An 18,154-nucleotide genomic window follows, 5' to 3' on the forward strand; every position below is an offset into this window, starting at 1 on the left:
ACTTTTTAACATTTTTGGTGATAGTTAAACTTTATTTTTTGAGGTCTGATAAGCAGTCTGACCGTGGGTAGTTGAGAGTGATTTTTTTGAGATCAAGTGCTCTGCTTCTCACCATTCTCAGTGCTCAGCCTAGCTTTTCCTTTTCATCTTTTAAAGATGTCTCTACAGTTCTTTATTCTTTTTTTTTTTTTTCTTTTAAATCAAACTTTAAATACAAAGCTTACAGTGTAGTTAGCTTTTCTGTATGGAGATCTTTATCCTGGTTGTTCTGCCTTCTCTGCTCCCATTTGCTCTAGAATCAATTTTGGTTGTTTGCTATTTTAATACTGTTTATTAAATTATGTGATAAAGTGAGGCAGCAGATTATTTATTTTTTTTTAATATCTACATCTCCAGCTACATTTAATGTGTCAAGCTTGATCTGAAGCCCATCGTTTCAAATATACTTCGCTTCTATAAAAAAATGAAAATAGGAACATAATTTCAGTTCAGTAATAAAATAAGCCAGTGTTAAGTTTTTATTTTATTTTACAAAAGGAAAAAATAATTTCTGTTACATTTAGTAGAGACACCTGCTTTGAACATCTGAGCAGAATGAAATTTACTGTTGGCGTAGGAAGCGCGACCAGCCGAAATTTAAAGGAAGTTAAACAGGAATTTAAAGCAACAATGAAACCCAAATGAAATTTTTAAAAAAGTAGTTCCTATATATGTATTTCTGTAAAATTGCTAGTCGTGCCCAACATGGTATCATTGTAATATACTCCAGTATGGAACTACTGAGAAGTAGCTGTCTACAGTAGTAGTTCTCTGTGTGGTATTTCCAATCACTTACAATTTCTTAATACAAGTTTTTTAGCATTCTTTTTTTTCCTATTGCTTCTAGCAACGGGTAATGACATGCTTCCGAGCATGGGAAGACTGGGCGATCTATCCAGAGCCATTTCTGATCAAACTACAGAATATTTTCTTGGGGCTTGTAAATATCATGGAAGATAAAGAAACGGAGGTAAGTGACCTTGGCAGTGATGCTAACGGATGGTGAGGAGAAATATGTAAATACAAAAAAAAGGGCTGGCAGGGATTATGTTGATATCTCTGTTGGGGTGAATAAACCCTTTTTCCTCTGAATCCTTGCTCTTAAATACAGATGTTTAAAGATATTTTCAGATGCAAATACTGTTTAATCTGTTTATGCGTTTGTTGCTTGTAGATTAGGTGCTGTGGTGAAGTTACATTGTGAAACCATTTCAGAGGAAAGACTAGTGCAGAATGACAGGTATTTCCTTTGTATTGGAAATACTCTGTAGTATCTGTATGTGAATTTTGAGTTAGAATTTCAGCCATTAGTTTTAAATTTTGAGAGTTTCTAAATCGCTTGGCATCTGGCTACCTGAATCATCCGCTTGCTTTTTGTGTGAGTTTCATGCTTGAATGTAATAGAGCCATTTGAGCTTTCTTAGTTTGAGTGAAAGGTTGTGATAGATCATTTACACTGCTGATATTCTACTTTGATATTTGCTGTGTTGTATAAAGCAGTAAGTTTCTAACTTCCTAGTTATGCTACAGCATTTTTCTCTTTTTTTAGGGTTATTTTAAACAGGATATGTAGTGAATTTATTGCATAGTGACATGTATAAATTATTATTCAATATTTTGAAGCTCTATGCATGAAATTTCTAGAATACCATTAGCACTGAGTGAATGTGTACTGATCTGTTTACAGTTACAGATAAATATTATTTAGATAATTATGACAGTGGACACTAGTGAATGGATGTATGTTTAGGATGAGTTCATTTTAGAACTCTGTGGAAACATGCCTTGCAGAACAGTGGGAGGGAGACCTACAGTATAATTGGAAGGTTATATATTGGGAGGCTTATTTCCCAGAGCAGTAGAGCAGGGTGAATGTGCATGTATGAAGGACAGAGGCTGTACCTAACAAGCTAGAGCATGTAGGTGTATTTATCATTTACGTGTGTTCCTTAAATTTGTGTTCATAGAACCATAGAGTGGTTTGGGTTGGAAGGGACCTTAAAGGTCATCTAGTTCCGACCCCCCTGCCATGGGCAGGGACACCTTTTACTAGACCATGTTGCTCAGAGCCCCATCCAGCCCCATCCTGGTCTTGGATGTGTTCCTGCTAAATAGTTGATTTCTGGCAGCTGTTCAGATTACTGCTTCTCAGGGAATCTTTCATATGTAGTAAGCATAATTTATCTGACTGTAATTGGCTCCTTTCAAGCTAAACCTCAGTCTAATATTTCTTCTTTTGAATAAAAGTATTGCGAAGCTTCTGGTACATTGTGGACAAATTCCAAGTTCTTGCTTATAGCTTTTAACAGGAGGATATTGTTGTATTTTACCTTTGCAATAAGCAACTGTACTTGGTAGCAAAAATTGTTGAAGTTGAGTTTTTTGGGCTTTAAGTATTTTTAAAGCTACTCCTTTAAAAAGAAATTAATCAAAAGTAAAAGAAAAGCAATGTAGATTTGTTTTTGAAATAATTAATTATTATTTGCTTTAAGGAAGTACCAGATGATCTCGATGGTGCTCCTATTGAAGAAGAACTTGATGGTGCTCCACTAGAAGATGTGGATGGAATTCCTATTGATGCTGCTCCTATTGATGATCTGGATGGAGTCCCAATTAAATCGCTGGATGACGATCTTGATGGAGTTCCTTGTATGAAATGTTCAACTTTACTTTCAATTTGGATCTTCAATTCTTGATGATCTTTTCCAGAGTAGTTTTCACAAGTACAGCCAAGAATTAACATGGCATATTGCTTCGTAAAATGTTGAATTGATCAATTTCAATTTGTTCTAGGAAGAATTAGTTTAAAAACTGCTTTTAGATTGTCGTTGCTGCAGAGACAGAGTCGCTGTCTTCTGATGTTATGCACATCAGGTTCCAAATCCTAATTTCTTTTCTTTGCAAACAATAAAATGGTATAATATGCTTCAGTATTTAAATTAGGATTTTTCCATTTGAACTTTTGAAGAGCTTTGGAAATGATTTTTCTATGTCTCTTTCTCCAACAGTGGATACAGCTGAAGACCCAAAAAAGAATGAGCCTATATTTAAAGTTGCCCCATCGAAGTGGGAAGCAGTGGATGAATCCGAACTGGAAGCTCAAGGTTAGTTTTCAAAATATATGTTAAACTAAAACACTTCCTTAATTAAACTGAAAGCTTTAATGTCATTTACCTATTCGGTGATTATTTTCAACTGATCTGCTTAAAAGTGCTAATATGACTTCTGTAGTATTACAGTAGGATTTTCAGTTGTAACTTCTTTTTTTAGTTATAACTTCAGTGCAGAAAATAGCATATTCTGGTTTTGTTACTCTACTTTCAGTACTTTAAAAATAATTTCCAGTTCATTAAGAATAAATATAGAAAAAAAATATAAATCTGGGTACGTGGTTGGCAGTCTTTCTAAATATTTGTTTGGAAGATAAGATTTTACAAACTGACAGATATTTGACTGCTCTTGAAGGATTTACAGAAACATGGTATGCAATGTAAGTGAATAGCTCTGTAAATAGTAAATATTCTGATAACGTGCAATTTTGAGTATTTCTGTGAAATAGCAAGTGTATTAAGTGCTAGATGCTGGTAAATTATATCACATTGCAATTTTTTTAATATTTACAAATACTAATTTTCAAATTTAAATAACAGCTTTTTCTGTTGTTAAAATTATCTTACTGTCTCTTCTAGCTGTTACTACTTCTAAATGGGAGCTTTTTGACCAACATGAAGAGTCCGAGGAGGAGGAAATTCAAAAGTAAGTACTTTTTCATTCTGATGAAAACATTCATTTTCTTCCTCTAAGATTGAGTGTCTTCAGAACTCCCTGTAAGAGAGAGAGATATATCTGTGTATTATAAGAGGAGAACAAAAATGAAAATTTGAAAGTGGAAAAATCAGGATTTTAGTGCAGCGTGCTTTCAGCCCCCATAATCTTTTTCTAACACGATAAATTACACCTTTTAGTAAAGTTGTTAACCACAATCTTTAAATTGATGCTGTTTTGAAAAGTTAGTGTCAAACAGTAATAACTGAGGTAGTAGTATTTTAAAGTTCAGAAATCTTGACGTCAGATATGTATGAATGTATCTAAACCTCTGCCTTTTGCTTTTGAGACAAACACAGTGAATAATGCTCTGGTGTATATGTTTCTTTGGATGCTAATAGACTCCATGCCATCTGTTGTTTTTGAGCAGTCTTTTACATTGTTCCTTAGGCAATTGAGAGCATCTATTAGTAATGCTTTTAAATATCTTACTGCGTTGCATGTAGTACTGCAGCACTCTAGTGGCCAGTTGGGGATATAATTTTAAATATCTGCCATGTCTCAGGTTTGTCTCCGAAAAGCAGAAGTGTCATAAATTTTATTCTTTTGTAAAACTTAATATATCTGAAAAGCACGATTACAGCACAAAAGAGATTTTGTTGTGGTCGTGGACTAGTTTTGTAGCTGAGTTTCATATGGATTTGGGGACTGTAAATTTCAAGAATTCTTCTGCACTCTCTTTATATGAAAAGTGTAAATTATCCGAGTAATAAAAACTAACGATTTAATTAAATGCAAATATTAAGATACCTATATCACAGATGGAGGCTGTTTTGTAGCTGCAGACTTTTACATAACACTCTTAGACTTCAAAACTAGTAACTAATCATAGAAACTAAATAGGAGAGGTGGTAAATTTTTGTAACAAGTAATTGTCTTAAATATATATACACATATATATCTCTCGATACACATATAAAAGTTAATTCTGTATGTTCTCTGTAAAGTCAAGAAGAAGAAAGTGAAGATGAGGAAGACACTCAGAGTTCTAAGTCAGAAGAACAACACATGTATTCCAATCCTATTAAAGAAGAAATGCCTGAATCCAAGTCATCAGTCAAATATTCAGAAATGAGTGAAGAAAAGCGTGCCAAACTCCGAGAGATAGAGGTCAGCTTGTGGTGTTTTGTGCCACCCTTCTGTATCTTTCCAGTCCTCCCCCTCAAGTTCCCTACATAGAATATGGAGTTATTTTTACTGAAATAATTATAGACCTATTATATAGTGTTTTTTTAGCCCAGTGTATTTTTATAAAGATGTGTTTGTTTACAGCCTTGCCTTGTTTTGGCTTTCAGAGGAGCAGGAAAAAACTAAAAATTGAGTCAGGGGATACTGCATGTTGAGAATTACTCCTCTTTTTCAGTGTCCTTTATCAGTACCACTGGTAGCCTTAGCTTGCTTGTGTTCCTCTACCCTTTCTGTTGGCAAATAGGAGTGACTTTTGGATGTAGCTGTAGTCCTATGCCTTTCTTGTTCTCTCTATCTCTTGCCTTAAAGTGTCTGTATTTTATTGCGTTTGGAAGTTGCTCCTTTCACTGTGTCAGCCATCAAGCAGAGGAGTAGATGCAACTAACCAGGTGGTCCTGGAAATGAGGCATTTTAATTGAAGACTTGCATGCAGTTTATAGGGCTCACTTGTTCTTTTACCCTTTTTCCAAATATAGGTGTTAGTATAGCTGTTAAGGTTGATCAGTACAGATTTTTACGTCTTCATGCTGGCTTCTTAGTTTGTGGTCAACAGAGAAAGTAACTAGAACTTGAATTTAGCATGAGCTTTATCTAGCAATGAAGCCTTTCTGTCATCCAGTGCCATGACTGCATGCGACTTTCCAGCTTGTAGTCAGTATTAAAATCCATGATACAATGAATACTGAAATTCTTGTATGTTCTGTTCACTGTGTTAAAATGATATTAAGAAGCTGCTAAACTACTTGCTGCAGTTGTAGCATCTCCAAGTGACAGATTATAATTTGGGTAGTATTTTAAAGGTGGAATTGTGGCTGCCTACCTATTTTTGCTATAAGGTACTGGTTAGCTAAAATCAGACATTAGCAGAGCCCCATAATATTCTTTTACAATGTAGCAGCAAAAATATTTTTAAGTGTCACAACTGTTATTTCTCCTATATATGCTGCTTCTGTTTACTAATTTAGATTATTAAAATTAATGGACTATAACTAAGCATTTAGAAACTTCTTGCTTTGCATAGCATTTTGAAAGTTCATGATGCATAGTGATTTGAAGTGAGTAAACTCTGTATTTCTGAAAAGCTAAATGGGATTTATGTCTGGCTTGACTCATGGGGGCAGTAGTTCTGTAGAAAATATATGCTGTCAGACTAATGAAAGTACAAGTGAAACTAGTTTTCATATTGCATAATGATCGTAGTGGTTATGGAAAGGGCTCCTTTCAGATTGAGTATCTGTATTATAGATGTTATCCTGGCAGTTGTGTAGGCAAATTAGGAAATTATTTACTTTAACCATTGTCAGTTTTACACTGCAGAAGTGGTGTAAGTTCTTTTGTCAAGGTATCTGGTCTTTAACAGTTTTAGGTGGTAAATATTTGAGTTTTTCAAGTACATGTTGCAGTCTTTATTCTTTGTGGTAAGTAAATTACCATGTCAGTTTCAGACTTTTGGAATTGCCAGGAAAGGATTGTAAATTTTTTCATTTTCAGAACATATGTAGAAGTACTTAAATTTTCAGATTTCTTCTCAAGTTTGTCATTGACGGGAAAGTACTCCCTGTACTACTTTAAATCATTCACATTCAAAGTTTCTTCTTTGTATGTACCCAGTCCCTGCCAAAGAACAAATCCATTATTAAATTTGAGGGGAGGAAATGAGAGGAAAAAAAAAAAACAACCCCCAATTACCAGCTTTAACAATTATGCCATCTAATATTAAATGTCATGTAAAATCTTTGACCAAAAAAATAGTCAAGACTAATTCTCTAGCAGTTTACGCAGTAACTACCAGGGAAGCTGAAACATGTTTCTTTAATGCATTTTTTTGAAATTCATGAATACAAACAACAATTCTTTCTTTTGGCACAGTTAGTAAATTAAGTTTGTCAGCTGGGAGGAGAAAGCACAGTAAGAAACAAACTTTGGCCACAGTCATCAGCCTAGTGCCATCAGAGGAGGCAAGTTATTAACCCCTTGTTTGCCTTCCCCCATACCCCTGTCAGCCTTGCTGAAGTGTGAATCCTTTCCAGAACTTAGCAAGAGCAGAGGGTTTTTTCTAATGCTAAAAAACAGTGATTTCTTTACTTTTTTTTTTAATGTGAAAGATTGGCACTTTGCTTTACATTATAACTCAAATTTCAGAATGGTCTTCGTGGTACTGAGCGTGTCGCTCTCTTTCCCTGCTCCAGGGACATCTAAAAGAAAGGTGTAATCCTCTTTGTAGAGAGACCTCAGTTTTTTTTACGTTTCTTAAATTGTTCATTAAGCTTGTTTCCTCAGAGTGTGCAAAAACTCACAGACAAAATGAAGCAGCATTGTCCTCCTTGGACCTTTCTCTAAGGTACTCTACTTCTGTCTCCATGTTGCTGCACAAAATTTTATAATCCTACCCCAAAAAAGCCAGCACAGGCTTCAGCAGCAGCAGGAGGCAGGTTCTTCACAAATCCAGTGCTTGCAAAAGGGTCAAACAGGAGACTTGCCCTCTTTAGTAGCTGCCTTTACTCACCTTTGTGTTAGTCACCTGAGACCTCAACGTAGCATTGGATTGCTTAATCAGAGGTAGAAAACTAATGGTCTTCAGTCTTCCTGTTCAGCCTTTCTGCTGTGTACCACTGAGCTCCAGGAAATGCAGGGTTGGATTCTGTTATAGTGTCCTGTGTCTGTGTTCTGTCAGTATGAAAACAGAAATCCCACCACCACCTCCCCCAAAAAAAGTGTCATGGTATCTGAGGTGCAATTTATTTTACTACCAAGAGCCAAAGAAGTTTTTCCTGCATGTCACAACAGAAATGAGATTACTCCTTGCTTTCATGATATGAGTTGTTGTACCGGACAAGATCAAAGTTCTTTAGTGTAGTGTTCAGTCTCCATCAGAGAATGACTAGAGCACAAGATGAGAATAGATTAAGCGTAGTCCACAAGAGCAGATTGCATCCGAGACCTGTTCTGGATTTCAAGGTCCTGTATACCTTTGTCAAGAAACTGAAGTTCCATACAGTCACCATTATTTCTTTCTCTGAATTATGGTGTATTTGTTCATCAAGTCATAGGAGCTGTCTGGGGCTTGTAATCATCACTAGAACAATAGAACCCTTTGGTCTTTACAGTCTGTGGAGGTTCCTGTACCTAGCTCACTTGAAGCCACTGCAAAATATTTAATTGGATATCTATACCATTTTACTCGTTGCAGCTTAGTAATAAGTAGACAGATTGGCTCTTGCTTGACCAATAGTTTTGCTATTTATAGCAGTTCTTCCTCAGAAGATAATGACTATCTTAATTCAGCAGATTCTTGTCTATTTTAAATCTTTGAATCTACTTCTGTTTAACACAAAGACAAAAGCAAGGAATTGCTTAGCTCCAAGATACATGTCATTCTGTGAGTGTGACTGAGCATGCTAGAGGTCTGTTACAGTTGAAGAAGTATTTCACATGTGTACATCAGTATCCCTGCCATCTGTTGTTGATAATATTGTAGTTGCTGAAATTCCATTGCCCATAGACCCACTGTAAAATTCAAAGAAATATTTTGCTCTGCTTCTAGCAAAGTCTAGGGCTTGTTGCAGCCATTGTTGGGGCGAGCATGTTTTAAGGAAAAACAAAACACTTTGGTCTGCTTGGGTGCCTGTCCTGTCTGTAATCAGTCTAGCTTTGAGTGCAATTATATATCAAGCAGAAATTCCTATCTTTCATCAAGCATCTGGTGATTAACTTCCTAGTTAATCCTAACATGCAGTATGCAGCTAATTTACCTCAAATAAGTTGTGTTTGAACCTGGCCATTTAAGTTCTGAGGGTGGGTAACTGTGGAATAACCTCTTGTGAAAAAGCCTTTTTTCCCCCCAAAGACCACTGTGTATGGACTCAGACAGTATCAGCAAAAGATTAGAAAATCAAGAATGGGTTTTGAAAATAGATTCATTTTAAGCAAGGGAGGGTACCCGCAGCACACCTGTTTGTCAGAATGCAAAAAGCTTCGGGCAGGGCTTCGGTTTGTGTCAGTCTGTGGTTTCCCTGAGCCATGGTAGCGACATGTTACCCATTTCTGTAACTTGCTAGCTTACTGGTTAGTCTGTAATCAAGGCCTTAACTTCTAGGAAAGACTGAATCTTTTAAACTCTCCTCAAATGAGTTTGAGGAGAGAGGGGGAAGACTTCAAGATGAGAACCGATAGGCAAGAGGCATGTTGTGAAGCTGTTTATCTTGAATTTACGGGAGATACCTTCTCTTGGTTAGTAAGAAACACAATCCCTGCACTGGAGCATTTAGTAGAGATTGTTCACAGGAACTCCAGTGATATTTGACACTTCTGCTTTGCAGTCTCTGAAATCTTCTAAACTCTCTGCTGTGGGAGACTGCTGTGTCTAAGAAATTAGTATTACAAAGTTTTGGCACAGGGTTTCGAAATTCCCCTTCCATATCACCATCTGTATTAGTGACTCCAGAGATAGTCTAAATAAAGTAAATGTATCTGCTTCTAAGGATGAACAGGCTTAATAGCTTTTGTCTGTTGGACAAGAATAGTTAGTTAAAGAATAACCAATTCAATGAGAATATATTACTTCTTTCTACATACGGGTTTATGAAGTGGAATGCTTACAAAATGCATTGATTAGATGCTTAAGCAGATTTAAGCCTATAATTTAAGGATCTCTTTCTCCTGGGGCGGGTATCTGGAACTGTGTGATGGGAATATTGTGTGGCCAATATGCTATGAACAATGAAATAGTGAAGGGAGACAACTAAACATATAAGTTTATAAAGTAATTCTGAGTGGTAGAATTCTTTACAGAATTCTTTTCTGGACTTTGCGACCTAAGTAATTCCTTTTTCTTTTAAAACATAGTTACGGTGGTGATGCTTTAGAGCAAGTAGCAAAAGCTGCTATATATGAAGGTGTAGGATGAACTGATATGATCTACTGCTCACCTCTGCTGAAAGAAAATAACCTTGATCCTACCTGTGAGCTCTGGCACTTGCTCATTCTTCCCCTGAGCCAACACATCTCACTAATGCAGGGAAAAAATAATTGAAGGTGGGGGCATGGGTGTCTGCTGGATTAGTGAATTGATGTGGCTTATGGAAGGTTCAGGCAAGCACTGCAGCTGCTGCAAGGGCAGGGGGAGGAGGAACCCTTTGCTTGGGGTGCAGGAGTGGAGAAGGAAGGCGGAAGAGAATGATCTTTCCGTAGTGAGCTGTTGATACCACCTCAGCATTTTGTAACACTTGGCCTCCTTTTCCAGGGGATGTGCTAGAGCTGATTTCCTCTACCCACAGCATCTTTCTAAAAGGAGTCAGTTTACATGGGTTCAAAGGGAGAGATCCGCTTCCATGTGGAAGAGATCCATTGATGCTTGGTTTGCAAAAGACCACAGCTGTCTCAGGAAACCATATGATCTTAACGTAGTTGCATAGCTGGAGTCTGGGGAGGTGCTGAGTCAGTTGTTATTCTCTAGGCTCTTCCTATTTTTCCTCTCTTCCTTTAGGCACCTGCTAATGATCACCTTTCCCCCCTGCCCACAGTTATTGGAAAAGTTATATGTAAATAGTTCCTCTTGGCATTTTATATTTCATGCCAGCAGTGAGTTGTGTGACATGCATGTAAGACAGGCTGCTAGAAGTTCAGCATTCCTTTGTATCCAGATCAGCTTATTAAATCGAGTAAAGCCCATTGATTGGATTCCTAGTTACTTTGGGCTATAGACTCATGCTTCCTGGCTTTCAAAATATGGTTAAACAGATAGTGTCACAACTTTGTTGGCTAAAAATGTAAAGAAATCAAATCTTGTAAGGATGTGTTTTTGTTTTGTGTATTTTGTTGCTCTTTTTTTTTTTTTTTTATCTGGGTGATTTAGTTGGGAAAACACAATAGAAGTCTTATGTGCATGTTCGTACCATGACAGTCCAAGAGGCCTTCTGGATCAGCTAAGTCTCGTCTCTACTCCTGCTCGGTACTGAATGTGCTAAGCAACTTGGAGTTTACATGATGGTAGAGAATGCAGTCTTGGTTTCTTACCAGAACAGGTGGTACAGTGTGATACTGTGGTTCCAAGAGGTATTCCTGCTTTTCAAACTTCTACATTTGAAGGGGGGGAGAAGAAAAAAGGCCATTATAGAAGGTGGAATGGTATGTGACAAATGACGGTGTCAGTTTTCCGTTGGTTGCTGACCATTTAGTTGGCTGAATTGTAAGCAAACATGAAAAATGCTCAACTATAGGTAGAGCATACTCTGTAAATGAGGGAGGTAAGCAGAACATTTGCCAGAAATTTTCCGTGGTAAAAGAAGGGGATCGTGCTATCCTTCCCTGGCTTTTATGTTTCTTAACGTATTTGTTCTTGTGATTAGTTTGTTTTTGTGATACCTTTCCTTTCTGCTCAGTCAGTAATTGGAAGGGCTGATTACAATATATGGTATTTTCATATCCAGTCTGGCCTGCTGCTTTTGAAAGGGAAGAAAAAACCTTTAGGGTTTGATTATTTTTATTTTTTTTTTGCCTACGTTATATTAGGGAATTGAGGACCTGGAGAATAAGAATCCTTTCCACATAATCAAAATGGACACAGTTGCAAAGTCTTTTCCTTCATGTGTTTTCAGTGGGGAAGAGTTAAATATTTCTAAAAAGAAAAATACTTTGTGTGTTTGCTAAAAATGAAACCTCAAGCACTGGAAAAATCTATTCATATATATATGACTGTGGAGGTCGGTACTGAAACAGGGAATACAGGAGAGTCAGACCATAAACATTTGGAAGAGGGCTGACAAATACAACATAAATTATTACCAAGCTCCTCCCCACCCCCCAAAAAAGAGACATCTCATACAAAAATATTGAAAGATTGTTTGTAAAAGGCCATGGTGGTAAGAATAAAGGATTGACAAATGTTAAGAGATGTGAGTAAAATTTTACGATGTGAATCAACTTGGATAAAGGTTTTAGTGTATATAGACAAAAAAAATCAAAACCAAACAAACCACACATGGAAAAATTCTGACATTTGCTTAACTTTGTGACTCAGTTGGGGATATTATCGCAGTAAATTTAGTGTTACTTTTAGTAGCGCTAGCGAACTGAATTTTGTTTCTAAGCTTGATAGCACATGAAAGAGCATTGTGTTAGTAAAAATCTCTTTTACATTCTAATCGTGACAGTCATTTGATTTTGATATTTAGGGTTAAATGGAAAAAAGGCAGTTTCTGAAAGAAAACTTGGAGTAGACGAGAAGTTGAAACAATATATTAAGACACCTGCAGTAAATGATCTCATTTTGAAAGAAAAAAACGGATAACGATCTAAGAAATATAAGGGTGCAGTGTTCTAATGATGGGAACAGAATTTAGTAGAATAACAGAAAAAAATCCCTTTAGTTTTAGTTCTTAATGTGTCTGTAAACAACTGCAGGTGCCTGCAGACAAGTATGTGGTTTTGTTGCTTTGATCCAGTTTAAATACAGTTAGTGTCTTTTTGTGCACAAACTTTTATAGCAAGAATGAAGAACACAGATTGTAAATCACGGCAATTTAATTTTCAGCCACCTGCCTAACTGGATAATAATAAGTCCAATAACCTAATGGTCAGTATTATTTTCACAGCTTAAGGTGATGAAGTTTCAGGATGAGTTAGAGTCTGGGAAAAGACCCAAGAAACCAGGCCAGAGTTTTCAGGAACAGGTTGAACACTATAGAGACAAGCTGCTCCAGAGGGTAAGAAATGTTCTTTATGTTTGGCTCTGTTTATGTGGTAGGCTTTTATTGAGTTTATCAAATGTAAGGTGGCATTAAATACGACAACACGTGGTTCTCATTAAAATTCTACTGTAATGTCAAATTGCATGTCTAAATCCAGGTGCTTTCTGCAGAGTAGCTATAATCTCTCTTTTTAATCAGGATAACGTAGTATTTCACACTGTACAGATGGGTATCGTTAGAACGTATTGAAACCGTAAAGAGGACACTTCTGGATCGATTACATCAAGCAAACTGTTAGATGTGGGAAAGGAAAGGGAGAGCTGACAATTGAAGATGTTCATCAGACTTTTCATTTTGCTTTTAGTAATTGATCCATTGTGCTAAAGGCTTCCAAAGGAAGAGAAAGGATAGTATTAAGCAGCATACGTGCTTCTGATTCTCCAGTGTCTAAGATTTCCTGGATAATTCCAGCTCATACTGTCACCCAAAAGTGAATAATTCTGTACCATTACCCTTTTTACTAGTCCTCTCTGGACTATGAAGTCAGAGTGGCCTTAAAAATTAGCATCATATACATCACGTCATGTAATCTTGAATCTTTAAAAACATAACATGTAACCTCTTTGGACAATCTGTTTAGTGAGAAAGAGTAAATGGCAGTTGCTTCTCTGATCAGGTTTCCCAGCCTGAGAGATCAATGATGAAATTGGGTACCCATGCAGTTTCTTGGAAGCTACATAGGAATAGGCAGTTTTCACCAGGTGTTTGTCACTTGTTCTTTGCATTATTTGTTGCTCAATATTTAACTAAATCACTAAAGTAATTTTGCATAGTACCTTGAAGAAAGAGACTTGTAAAAATTAAGAAAGCTGATCCCTGAAGATCTGCGCATTTGGAGGTTGATGTTACCAGTTAAGACTTCAGTCTTAAGTAACTTTCCTTTTAAATGTAGCTGTATCCTAAAACTTGCCAGTTCCTCAACGTTTTCTGTAATTGGAGACAGAAGTGATTTGTACAAGTAACCACAGAAAGTTTAGGGAGACAGTAGCTTAAAAAAAACGTAAATCATAATCCTCTTAGATGCCTCGTGTTGAATTAGTTCAACCAAATTGCAGTATTTTAGATTTTTAATAATGATATTGCTTTTCTGGTTTCGCATTCAATGATGAGGTAATAAGAAATATTTTATGATAACAGGTGTTCTTTAAAACAATAACTACGCCATTGTTAAGGGAATAACTTTATCTTTTGCTTTAATGCCGTAATAAAGTTAGTTTGTATAATAATAATGCAATAGTGGATCTGATTGCATTTCCCACGAACTTGGTGGTTGGTCATCGTTTTTTGTCTAATTTACTACAGAATGAGCTTTCAAGAATAAATTTCCTACTCATATAACCCCCCTTCTTTCATTTAACTAAATCACCCCTTCTTTGTTGTCTTTATTGGGTATGCAGGGAATATCTCTTTATTGCCATGGAAGGAATTTATGCCAGTACTGAAAGAAGCATGTCTTTTGATCTCTGTTTAGACTTGCTGATGGTTTAGGCTTGGTTTTGTATGATTAATTTTCCAACTATTTGACAAACAAACGAGGTGTGCTTAGGGTATATATTTTCTTTGAAAATGGTCCTGATGGCATATAGAAATGGACTGTATTTGTGGGGTTTTTTTGACAGAGTAGGCATTATTGCAGAATATTTTTTGTATTGTTTTGTCTTTAAATGTCTTGGCGTTATGAGATTATCTCAATTTTCAGTCTGGATTAATGAATGCATATGTTCTAAGTAAAAAGAGGTTCCTGGTATTCTTTCATGGTTAGTTTAGTTTAGAAAATCTGTTAAGCTGTAATGTTTCCCTGAAACTTGTAAAATTGAAGACAGTTCACTTCCAATTAGATACTCAGACTTTCTCACAAAGGGTGACATCTTTCGTGTTTTTGTCGGTGTTTGTGTTACAATAAATGTTTCTGCTGTGTACAGAGCAGTAGTAAAGATTTGGAGAGTGGGTGTGGTGTGCCCATTAGTTCCTTCCCAGAATATGTGCTGTGTTCCTTCAGTACTCAGTGCTTTCATGCTGTTTGTGATTGGCTTGATTGTCTTAATCATTAGTCACACCTCATCTGAAATCATGAATGCTTCTAATAATCTAGGAAAAAGAAAAAGAGTTGGAAAGAGAACGGGACAGAGACAAAAAGGACAAGGAAAAAAATGAGTCCAGGTCCAAAGATAAGAAGGAGAAGGAGGAATGTACACCAACGAGAAAAGAGAGGTAAGAGCTTTCCTTGGAGTAAGCTGGATGGGAAGAAAAGCCTCACAGTATCTTTGTATGCAGTGGTAGCCTTGAAATTACATTGTATTGTGCATTTTATTTTAAAAGAAAAACAAAAAACCACCCAAATAAAGAAAACCACTCAACAACAAAAAACCCCTGTGCTTTGGATATTAAAACATGTTTGAAAATTTTAAACGAATTGTGTTCTGCCCCAAGTGGCATACCATTTTGAATAGAATCCCCTTTGGTCTCATTTAGGCCCTGAGGAAACATGGTAAAATAATGACCAGTTGAAAACAGGGTATATTTAGCTCTCTTTTAGCAGTAAATTGACTGCAGCGTATTAGTCAGAAAACTGTACTGAAGTCATACCACAGATTATTTGCGGTGGCTTAAATGTTATTCATCTCATAGTAAAAATTCTTCAGAACAGCTAGTTTTAGGGTAGTTGATTGTACACCCTGATCTTGTAATACTTGTATAGCCGAATTCTTCCATTATTACTCTATTTCTATTAAGTGTAGATACAGAAAAATGCCTTGCTTCTCAGGAAACTATGACAGAATGTTTTTATACTGCAATAAACAAAGATGAGTCAGAGGTCTTAATTTTTTTCATCCAAAGAAAGTCTGGCGTGCATGTTGAACTTGATTTGTTTGTTTTAAGTAATAAAAAGCATACTACTTTTTAATTACTTAAAAGGATCTAATGTTAATTGGCAAAAGAGAATATCTACAGAAAGGAGTCCATTTTCTTAATACACCCTTTTCACTTCTTTGTGTGTCTCTGCATGTGTATGTACATAACTGTACTTGCTTTCTTCACAAAGGAAAAGACGACACAGTGCTTCACCGAGCCCATCTCGCAGCAGTGGCAGTAGACGAGCAAAATCTCCATCACCAAAATCGGAACGCTCGGAACGCTCTGAACGTTCCCACAAAGAAAGTTCACGTTCTCGGTCATCGCATAAAGATTCTCCCAGAGATGTCAGTAAAAAAGGCAAAAGGTAAGCTGGTGTCTTCTCTGTTTCAGATTGTAGGAAAGTTAAGTACATAGGTGTGTTTCTGTTGGGTTTTTTTGTTTGTGTGTGTTTTAGCAGAGCATATTTGATGTGCAAGTATTTTCTCTCATAACGAACTATATTGCTTGTTCCTGGTTAATAGCTCTGAATGTTCGGTGTCTGAAGTGTATACAGCCTCCTGCCGTGATAGCTCAAGGCTGTTCACTTCTGTGTTCTTGTTTACCTGTTTACTGATAGTTTTCAGAAATGCTTTTTTAAACCAAAGCCTTGCTGCTTGTTAGCTTCTTATTTTCAAAGGAAACATCTTCTGTAGCCCATAGAACTTCTAGAATTATAGTGAACGTGCAGTTTTTAACTGATGATTTGCTTACATGAAGCTCCTCTCCTATGGTTTGTTCTTTTTAATGAAAAATATCTAGATTAGATACTGCTTACAGGTTTTTGTTTCTGAAGTAGGTATTGCCTAATCGCCAGACTGACACAAATATTTGTCTCCAGTTAATGTTAAACTTGCGGTGAGATTTTATTATTGTATTGATGCCTTTGTAGCTCAAAACTCAAAAGATCAGCTTTCGCTTCTTTTAGATGTGTAGAATATCTTATTGATGTAAGGTTTCTCGGACAAGCTGAGGAAAATTCCTCTGATGCTGGTGAGAAAATTGTAGTACGTATTTGCAGTACTCAGATTCTTGTCCTATAGGTTAGGAATTCAAATAGAAATGGAAAACTATTTGAGGTTTTTTTTTTAAAGTTACTATGATGGTCATTCAATTGAGATTATATCAGATTATTAGGTGTGGGTTACATGACAGTTCAGTGTAGTTTTTCTGTGGGGTTATATCACAAGCTGAACATGCTTGATAGGAATCAAAAGTATTTCAGCATAACACAATTCAATATGATTTTTAATTTCTATTCTCTTCTATATGGATATAGGCTGCTATTAATACAAGAGCCAAGGTGGCTGAGGCATATGCGGAAGGTTGTGAATTCCTCATGTTGGTTTAAGGACATGAGTTGGTGCTATTTTTCCTTGTGGATTCTAAGCACTGAAGTTAAGGCCAAACTATGTTAAAAACCTTATAATGCAAAAATTGCCTTTCTCTCAAAAGCAAGATACCATTCTGTTACTTGCCCTTACTAGAGAAAAATAATTTTCTACCTTGTTTAGCTCAGTAAATGAATGCTAAATACTTTAGAAAAAGTTGGTATTATCAATTAGTATTTGACCTAAAACTTTATTTGGTTTTGCAGGTCGCCATCTGGCTCCAGGACACCCAAAAGATCAAGAAGATCACGATCCAGATCCCCTAAAAAGTCAGGGAAAAAATCCAGGTCTCAATCCCGTTCTCCTCACAGATCTCACAAGAAGTCAAAGAAAAGCAAACACTGACAATGTTAATATTTTTTTATGATGCTGTCACTTACTGGAAATGCGGTTTTGTTTTTGTGCCTGAACAGTCTGTTAAAAAACAAAAAAGCATTCCTGATTTTTTTTTTTTTTGTGAATGCACGTGTATACTCATGAGTATCGGCATCCGTAGACCTGTCATTGTTTTATATTGTACAAAATATCTTCATTGTGACTATTTCCCAAATGAAACATTTTTGTGTTTAGAAGTTTCATCAGAAATGTGTGTAACTGATCTGCTGGCAGTAGTGATATTTTGTTTTAGAATGTTGTGACATAGGAAAAATAACTCCAATGTTCCCCCTTTTTGTAGCTTTGACAGTTTGAATTAGATTTCAAATAAAATCTGAACAGAAAATTAAGATGTTGTTTTCTTGCCCCACTGGTGATACAGATCTCTGAAGGAATTCATAGTTTGTTTGGAAGTACTGTGTATTTCGGACATACTATGGTGCTTAGATCTTTCAGCATAGTGGTAGCTCTGTTCCTGTTGTCACTAGTTTAACCATCCAGCTAAAAGCACCTTTTGAATCCAGTGGATGGGTTTTCTTTCCCACCATGATATTTTACTGTAAGAACAGTTGAACAGTCTGGTACCTACCATGATAAACTTTACCGGGAAATCTTTGCTTTGTATTTCTCCATTTTAATGGCAGGGAATATTTGTGACACCAGAGTAATGTTTTTGTTTGTTTTTGAAAAAGGCCC

At 36.3% G+C, this 18,154-nt stretch overlaps 1 protein-coding gene across 7 annotated transcripts in view; it reads left to right on the forward strand.

Moving 5' to 3' along the window:
• Nucleotides 1-17,808, forward strand: part of U2SURP (U2 snRNP associated SURP domain containing) — a 45,576-nt gene extending 27,768 nt beyond the window's left edge. For 6 of the 7 annotated variants that reach the window (XM_054204917.1, XM_054204918.1, XM_054204915.1 and 3 more), the window contains 9 exons: nt 887-1,009; nt 2,532-2,688; nt 3,048-3,143; nt 3,729-3,795; nt 4,812-4,974; nt 12,645-12,755; nt 14,893-15,011; nt 15,844-16,020; nt 17,290-17,808. In XM_054204917.1, coding sequence (XP_054060892.1) covers nt 887-1,009; nt 2,532-2,688; nt 3,048-3,143; nt 3,729-3,795; nt 4,812-4,974; nt 12,645-12,755; nt 14,893-15,011; nt 15,844-16,020; nt 17,290-17,428 — 1,152 coding nt within the window. In that variant the 3' untranslated portion in view covers nt 17,429-17,808. The remainder of the gene's footprint in view (nt 1-886; nt 1,010-2,531; nt 2,689-3,047; nt 3,144-3,728; nt 3,796-4,811; nt 4,975-12,644; nt 12,756-14,892; nt 15,012-15,843; nt 16,021-17,289) is intronic. The other variant, XM_054204919.1, reaches the window with a different exon arrangement.
• Nucleotides 17,809-18,154: the final 346 nt, after the last annotated feature.

The sequence above is a fragment of the Rissa tridactyla genome, chromosome 6 (genome assembly GCF_028500815.1).
Source record: "Rissa tridactyla isolate bRisTri1 chromosome 6, bRisTri1.patW.cur.20221130, whole genome shotgun sequence".
In the NCBI taxonomy this organism is placed as follows: Eukaryota; Metazoa; Chordata; class Aves; order Charadriiformes; family Laridae; genus Rissa; species Rissa tridactyla.